The 8,813-nt window shown below is 36.4% G+C and overlaps 1 protein-coding gene across 1 annotated transcript; it reads right to left on the bottom strand.

The window, feature by feature from the left end:
* Nucleotides 1–1,389: 1,389 nt before the first annotated feature.
* On the bottom strand, nt 1,390–4,992 carry LOC143636852 (leucine aminopeptidase-like). The gene is made up of 4 exons (XM_077104339.1): nt 3,963–4,992; nt 3,017–3,250; nt 2,615–2,941; nt 1,390–1,817 (listed from the first exon to the last, which is right to left on the bottom strand). Exons 1-4 carry the CDS (start codon nt 4,941–4,943, stop codon nt 1,527–1,529), a joined length of 1,833 nt encoding a protein of 610 aa, XP_076960454.1. The 5' UTR covers nt 4,944–4,992; the 3' UTR covers nt 1,390–1,526.
* Between the last annotated feature and the right edge of the window lie 3,821 nt (nt 4,993–8,813).

Genomic DNA, 8,813 nt, shown 5'->3' with positions numbered 1-8,813 from the left:
TTCTGTGAAAAAGGAGGAGGTCAGAGATTAATTGAAACACATCACCATATAACGGGTATGGTTTCTATATATGTTATTTCTTGATCAGAACAATGTCAAACTATGATAATAGAGTTAGGTTTCAATTATTCCAACTGTTAGATTATCATACTAATTCATTGATTACTTCAAAGTTTAAGTAGGGATAAAATAAATACCGAAACAAGACTGGAAAGCCACAACCTACCACTAACATAGCTAAAATTAGTAAAACATCTAATGGAACGGAATAAGATGAACCTCTAAGGCCATGTGTAGTGGGGCTACAAATATGGACGTCAAGGGCCAACGAGGGCGAGAACACCGCCCCCCTAGACGACAAAGGGGCGATAAGTTGGGGGAGGGGGATTTGTGGGCTACATATCGCCCATCTGTGCCACGTGTCAAAAATCGCCTCATTTTGTAGCATCTCTAATTCTCTACTTCACATGTCAAAATGATATATGTTATTTAATATTATAGAAATACGAATTACGTTTTATTTTTTAAGTTAAAATTTGCCCAAGTTCACGGACTAGATGTGAATCTGGTTGAGGTTGACCGCATTTGATCGATTCTTAGGAACTAGACGGAGTTAAAAAAAAATTCGTCTCGGTGACATACCTTGTAGTAAGTACTCGAAGATTACTTGGTCTTGTAAACATATTTTTACAACACTGCTAATAAGTAATACCATGTATATAAGTGTGTGCTTAAAGGATTACACATTTTTTTTCCCAACTAGCTCCATACTACCTGCATAAATAAAGGAATCATGTATGTTGGTCCATAACTAGCAATGAGGAAATGGGTAATTTAACTTGGATTACATCTTTGCCAAACACCTTTGGATTCTTGGCTTGTGTGGTTCGCATGTTGTATGTGAATCCTCATGTCATGAGTTCGAGGGTTTGGTGGCGGTGTCAAAGTGGTGGTGGTCAATTGATATCCTAAAAAAAAATCTAATCATTGCCAAACATTTCAAGATAAAATTGCTTCAATTGCCTATGTTTGGCACAAGTGTAAAAGGAAATATATCTGTTGGAGAACAGTAGTGTGAAAATAGATGCACAATCACCGTCAGTCACCATCAGCTTTGTTATCGATTAGACTGTCGTAGCACCGAGACACATTCTTCTGAGTTGCAGGCTTAATCAACATGCCACGTCAGTTTTATATCTATCTTTCCCACATGCATAATGATGTATAATTATATTAAGAAATTTTTATTTTTTAAACCAACCAATTTTAAAATTTCATGCATACCTTTGATTTTGTTTTTCAAGTTAATTACACAGATGATCTATGTGTTTACCCTGAGTAACACCTTTGAGAGTTGTATACATCATTTCAAGATCTCTTTTATCTAAATATTGTTGAAGTGACATGATATTGCCAAGAAAATCAGAAAACTATCCATGAAGATAAAGTTAAAACAGTTCACATAATTTCATCAAATTCAAACCCTAAATCAGCAAGTCTTTTTAATCAAACAGTTTGTCACAGAACTAGAGATGCTTTGAAAAAATCGACTCGACCACACCTTGAGCTATTGGATGATAAGTTTCACGCGTTTCTGCAAAAACCCGTTGAGCGAATATCTTTTCTTCTTCTTTCCCCTGCACCAGTGCTGTGTATAGCGGACGAAGGTACTTCATTCTCCCCACTTCCTTTAATGTTTTCTCAACAACGTTATAGTATTCATTGCATCTTGAACGAATTGCTAGTTGCAAGAATGCTACCTTCACTTCATAATCTTTGGATTCTGATAGCCTGTATCGCTGGTCCAGAGCTGTAACCTGCGCCATCAAAATTTTATGGTTAAAGAATCATGCGAAGTGAAAACACCCAGTTGACCACTATCACCCTGCGGTTTAATAATGGCAGGCTAATTATTTGACAAAGAGGTTCATGAAACTGAAATCACCGAACTGTAACCAAAATAACTAACATAACCGAACCGTAACTTAAATAACCAACGAAATCAAACTGAATAAAAAAAACAACGGTTTCGTTTATGTTTTTAAGAAACTGGTTTTTCGATTTAGTTTCGGTTTTGGATCAACCAAGAAAAAAAAGAAACCGTAACCAAAATACCGAATCAAACTGCAACCCAACCGAAATAACCAACATAACCGAACAGAAATAACAACCCAATTAAAAACCGACGGTTTGGTTTCAAGTTTTCGCAAAAGCCGGTTTTTCAGTTTAGAATCGATTTTGCTATCAACCAAAAACCGGAAAAAATTAAATAAAAGAACAAACCCCAACCAAAATAATAATTAACGTAACCAAAGCAAACTAACTAACGGAGATAACGCAACCCAAATTCATTATTTTGAGCAATTTCTAGCCCAAATTGTAAAATTAAAAAAAACGAACCTAACCAAACCCAACCCTGTGGAAACCGAAAACTAAATGGTTTTCAAACACCCAAAAACCAAATTTTTGGTTATTAGTTTGATCCAAAACCAACCCATGCTCACAGAGCACCCCTAATTTGACCCGTAGATAGTCTTCATCTTTTTGGACATTATTACATATACCCCCTATCTTTGACCAATTTTGACCTGCATGTACGAGGAAAGAACCAAACCTGTAAAGCTTCAACAGATTTTGGAAGATTTTCCAAATAAAGCTCCCACTGCTGCCCGTGCCAGTTGGCAACTTCTTCCTCACTTGGCATCCTACCTTGTTTAAACTCATGTGCAAGCGACACAATCTTCGTATATATATTAGAAACCGGTTCCATGGCATCTGGAGGAATACCAGTACCCTCGGTCCACGTTTTCAAATCAATATCGTTCTCTATTCCCGGAACATTCGCTCTCAAAAATTCAAGAAACGTTTGCGTATCAATCGACTGAAACTTGAACGCGGCAATGTATTTCTTAACAAACTCATCAAAAGCCGCCCTCCCAATCTAGATAAAAACACGTTTTGTTAAAGTTCGTTACGACTGTTTGCTTTTAGACATGTGGAATAATATAATGATTACCTGCCGTTCAATGCGCCATAGAAATTGAAAACCTTTTTCGTAAGGGATTTCAGAATAAATGTCATCAGGGTCTACGCCTTCTTGATTGGTTAAGAGTTTTGTGAACTCAATGTTATCTTTGAATCTCTCAACTGTATCAACTAAACCTTTCCAACCGATTCCAATGTTTAATGCGGCTATTTCTTCACCTTGTACAGCCTCAACTATTCTCCTTTCGGCATAAGTTGTAAATCCCTACAACAATACTTGATTACATAACTAATATGCTCGTTTAGGCTAGCAAACCAGCTCGAGCTCTGGCTCGTCTAAGCTTGGTTCGGGTAGGCTCAATTCAAGCTTTAAACGAGACGAACTCAAGTAGCTCACGAGCAGCATGGCTCGATTGTACACCCCTATTTCCACTAAAATCACTAAGTTTTTTTGTTACTCTAAAATTGGTCAACTTTCATTAGTTGTTCAAAACTTCCAATCCTATGTAACTTTTTTAAATGTTAAAAAGAATCAAATTAAGTGAGACAAATGAAACATATATGAATCGTAGTTACTACCATTTACTGATTATTATTTTTCCAATTTGACTTAAATTTAACAATTATATAACTTGATTGTTGTTTAATAATTGAGACAAGTGAAACATACATGAATCATGGTTACTATTTAGTGATTTTCTTCCCAATTTGATTTAAATTTGACAATTATAGAACTTGTGTTTATTTAGGTAAAAAAAAATTCTTACCTTAATTGAAAAGAAAAACTATCACTTATTAGGTAACAAAGATTCATATATTTTCATTTGCATAACTTATTTCTAAAAAATTAAACATTTATGAAAAAAGTTAGTGACTTTAAATGGAACACTTCAAAAGATATCAGTAACACATCAAAAGATATCAACAATTATGTTATCAACTGATATATAAGTGATCAAAGTATCAAGATTACTCACCTCATTCAACCAAAAATGATCATTAGTCTTATTAGTAATCAAATTCCCAGTCCAACTATGAGCAAGCTCATGAGCCACAACCTGGGCCCCAGTAGCATCCCCTTTGATCACAGTAGGAGTCAAAAACACCATCCTCGGGTTCTCCATCCCACCATACGGAAAACTCGGCGGCAACACCAACAAATCAAACCTCTCCCAATCATACTCCCCAAACAGCCTCTCCCCAACCCGAATCATCTCCTCCGTCCCCGCAAACTCCTTCGCCGCAGCATCCAGCACCGAACCCACCGCCTCCGCATACACCCTCGTCCTCGGCCCCACCTCCCGACACCCGATTTCCCCAACCGCAAACGCAAACAAGTAAGGCGGAATCGGCTGCTCCATCACAAACTCTTCCACTATTCTCCCTTCACCACACCATAAACTCTCGTCACACGACAAACCCGCCTCGCCCGAAACAGGTCCCCTCCGTTCGACGTGTCTGGCGCTCATAACGGCCGATAACTGGTGCGGGATGTTCAGCTTGGCATTATATCGAACACGTGATGTGGGCGTGTCTTGACACGGGAAAATCGCCCTCGCGTGGATCGCCTGGCACTGGGTATACACAAACGGGTACTTTTTGTTAAACGTTTGAGGTGGGTTAAGCCATTGGAGTGCAGAGCTTGAGACAGAGGTAACAAAACCAATCAAGATTTTCGAATTATTTGTTAACGAAACGGTTAAAGGTTGACCCTTTATGGGATCGGCAACCGGGTTGAGGTGAAACGGGATGTGGGTGTTGGTAATTGGGTCGATTACTAAGGTAATTGTGAGGTTACGGGTGTCTAATACAAGGTCGCCTGTGTGGGGTGATGCGAGGGTTAATACGGCGGAAGAAGTGATGGTGGAGGTTGAGAAATTGAAGTAGAGGGTGAGTGAGATGTCGGTTGTTAATGGGTGAGTTGAATCGGTGAATGAGTGTGGGTCGATTGGTGCCATTGATCAAGAATTAGGGTTTGCAGGTGATGATTGATGAAGGTGAAATTTGGGGGTTTATGATTGTAGGGGAGTGGGAATATATTGATGAAGGTTTTTTTTTTTATTGGGTTTGGTTTATAAAGTGGATTATTCGATTTAATTGTGGGTTTAAAACGTGGTATTGTTTTATTGGTCAAATGTGTTATGAAGCAAGGGATATGAGGAATATTGGTAATGTTATGTTGAAATGAAGTCAACGTGAACCAAATTGATTCGAAAATCGAATCGAAACGAATTAATTTGAAATCGATTAGGTGAAAACTGGTTTTAAACCGATTGAAACCGTAGGTTTGGAACTGTTTTGTAATTTACTCTATCGAAACCGGTTTAATCGAACCAAAACCAGCCAAAACAGACCAAAAACGGTCAAAACCCAAACCGGAACCAATCGTAACCCAGTCAAGAAACCGGTTTCAACCCGAATCAAAACCGATCATAAGCCGGTTTGACTTTTGTTAACCAAACCGAAGTGTTTTCAACCCGAACCGGTTTTAGGTTTAAAACAGGTGTGTGCACCTTCAGTTCAAAATGTCAAATTAACAAAATAATCGTTATTTAGTTTAAAACGCTTGTGATTGTCTGTTTTGGTCGGGGAGGCTTTGAGGGTGGGCAATGTGGGCGTCCGGCTCGGGCACGAAAAACTTTAAAAAATTCCAATATTATATATATTTAGAATACCCGAACTTATATAAGCATGCTATTTAATACTACCCGAACACTTTATAGTCTATTTAAGTCATAATCTAATTCTAGTATAATGATTTTGTTAATTGTTATGTTTATTGTTATAACTTTAATCGTCATTTAAAAATAATCGTTTACATTATTTAGTTCGTTAAAGTTTAAAAGGACACATCTTTTCAGCTCGGCCGAGGTACGTGAATTCTCAGGGCCGGCTCTGGTTTTGATTTTTCCTAGTCCATGTATCTCGCGCTCTTCTACATTACGATGGTAGCGTAAATCACCATCTCTACATTGTCCACTTATGGCTCCTTCTAATGTCATGCCTCTTCAGATGCTCACCATCAAGTTTTTTCCATCATGTTATTTTCTATGACGAAATCAGATTATCTCCATTTCTTTCAAATTGGAAGCTTCTCGGGAATGTTGATGGCACGCTTGAACCGCTATCTAAAACCGTTGATTTCATTTTTCACAATCTTAAGAAACTTTTACAATCCTAGATGAAATTGTAATCTTGAAGAAAATCCGTAATTTGTTGTAATTTCAAAAGAAAGGTTAACACGTTATGAAAAAGATCAATCATGTTTCTTGTGACTTTAATAAATATAGATATATATTTGTATTCTACAAGTTATAATGTGTGCCATAAAGAGTAAAGACAATTAGACTTGTGATCTTTATTTCTGAAAGCAAATCCTATCTTATACCAACATTTCCGTTATGAACAAAGTACTAATAGATTTGTGTAACATAACTCGAATAAGACACTTTGGTGTTACATAATCCATCATTTATTCTATGATGCGCAATTTAACTTAAAATAAATTTATGTTAGTAATATCGCTTTCATACGTGTCCTTATCAATTTCGTTTTATGAACATGATATATAGTAGTTAAAGAGTTCCACAATGTGTCAATATGATCAGACATACAACATGCACACGTCAAATTAAACATAACTTGTTACATATAAAGGTCATAATGTTCTTTACATAAACATTATTGTCACAATTAACTTTATACACTACCTTGATCTTTTGATTTGCATAAGGGAACATGATCTGCACCATGGAAGTTATGCTTGCATGTGGACTGTCTGGGTTAATTTGAATTCTTTAGTTAACATTGATATTAGTTGTTGCAATATTTATGGGTCACGGTAGTGAGTAGTTCTATGCATCTTTCTAGGAAGTTATGGGTTGCTTGTGTAGTGCCTAGTTGTTTTCTTTGTTGTTTTATTTCATCGAGTCAATACTTGCTTTGAGGTTTATTCAGGTTTGTTAGGTATTCTCTAATTCAGGTTTTTGTGGCTTCAGGTCGGGTGTGGTATTCGGATACGATTTAAAAACACACCCCTAAACCACATAATCGAGCCAAGATAAACTAGACTTAGAAACTATGTTAATCATAGGGACTTCCAGCGCCAAAGGTGTAGCAGGGGAAGCATCTACTTTTACCTCCACCACACTATTTCTTTCGTCTCCTTTAGACTCGGTAATTATAATTTTAACCATACCCTCATCATTCGCTTCAAGCCTTCAATAGAAAATGAATTTACCTTATTGTAATTATTTTCCAACTCCTCGATAACAATATAATTAGAACACACGTAATCTTAATCCACATTTAATCGTCAATCTAAACTTTTCCTACATAAGGATTCAATTCACCCGTTCCAGACCCATACACAGACTCACTGCTATTAGCCAAAGCCGAGTCACCCTCATCATCCGATGGTCTGCATACGGTTGGCACCCATGTCAAAAATTCTTTAGCCCGTACCTCGTAAATTTTCCCTTCAGCTACTCCATCAACGTCATAACTGGCGTATCTTCTTTCGTCATGATACACATAGCCATTGGTTCATCACGATCATCGTAAAAAAGTATACATTCACCCCAGAAAATTGACTTTATCAATGAACATTCACAAAACTTTTCACAACTATCACAAGAAGAGAGACACAATTAATGCTAAACAAACTAAAATTTGAACCTTTATATTAGTTGATAATTTGAAATGATAGATTACATTACTCTTAGAAGGTGTTTGGGTGAGCTTTTAAGCTTGTTTATTTGCCTTTTGAAAAACTCCAATTTTAAACTTTTGAAAAAGTTTTGCCAAACACATTTTGCTTTTCAATAAATAAATAAGCAAATTTTAAAAGTTCACCCAAACACCCCCTCAATGCATGTCATAATAAGTTATATTAAAGTTAAATATTAGGATCACATATTACATTAGGGTGTGTATTTTACTCCGAGAGACTTTTCTAAACCATTTCTCTTCCATACACAGAGACAAGTTTTTTTCGTATTTTTTCCTTGAACTTCTCTAAAATGTATCTTTCAATTTTCCTAAACCATTTTTATGTAAATAGACGTCGTTTTACATGGACTAGACTTTGCTTAATTTTACAAGATCATGGGAACTAAAAGCCCAAAAAAGTGGAAATGCCATGAAATTGCTCTTGGAGTGCAAATCTATTCGTAAAGGTGGTTCCCATGGCCTGGAGATGAAGAGACCATCGTCATCCCATGATTTCATTCCCAATGGGACTAGTTTCGTTCGATCTTTTTGTTTTGATTATGAAATATTATCAAGAAGTTATGTATGCTCCGATTGAGTGTTTGGATATATCATGATATTAATAAGACGTCTTATGATATTTTGATGCTAGATATTAACTTTTTAACGCAAAGGATCTTTCAATGAAACACGAATGCCTCTCAAATATATTAGGTTCATTTTGGAAACACAATTAGTCTATGCATTGCATTAATTTATTTCTAATTGCTTTGAGGGAATGATAGGTTAGTCCAATGAGCAATGAAAGTAGAGAATCGGAAACCCACAAAGGAAAAGGAAACAGGAATCAGAAACCTACATAGGAAAATGCAAAACATGCTATTGGCATAGTTGTGTGAAAGGACATGCTAATTCCATCACGTTACTTTTGTTTTAGTTCCAAATAAATATTCATGTTCTCATTCTTGTGAGAGAATAAAGTTCCTCATGATTTATTGATTTTGTCCTTGATTGTAAAACAAGATAAAAATAAATTTTAGTATGATTTTATATGATATTGTTGGTTGTTAGTTTGAAATGGTGGAGTGACAGTGGTGGTGGAGTAGTGGCGGCGATGG

This window comes from Bidens hawaiensis, unplaced genomic scaffold, assembly GCF_021521415.1.
Source record: "Bidens hawaiensis isolate Kalapana, Puna unplaced genomic scaffold, B.hawaiensis_p1.1 tig00008064_1, whole genome shotgun sequence".
Classification (NCBI taxonomy): domain Eukaryota; kingdom Viridiplantae; phylum Streptophyta; class Magnoliopsida; order Asterales; family Asteraceae; genus Bidens; species Bidens hawaiensis.
This window is presented reverse-complemented; position numbering and strand designations above follow the sequence as displayed.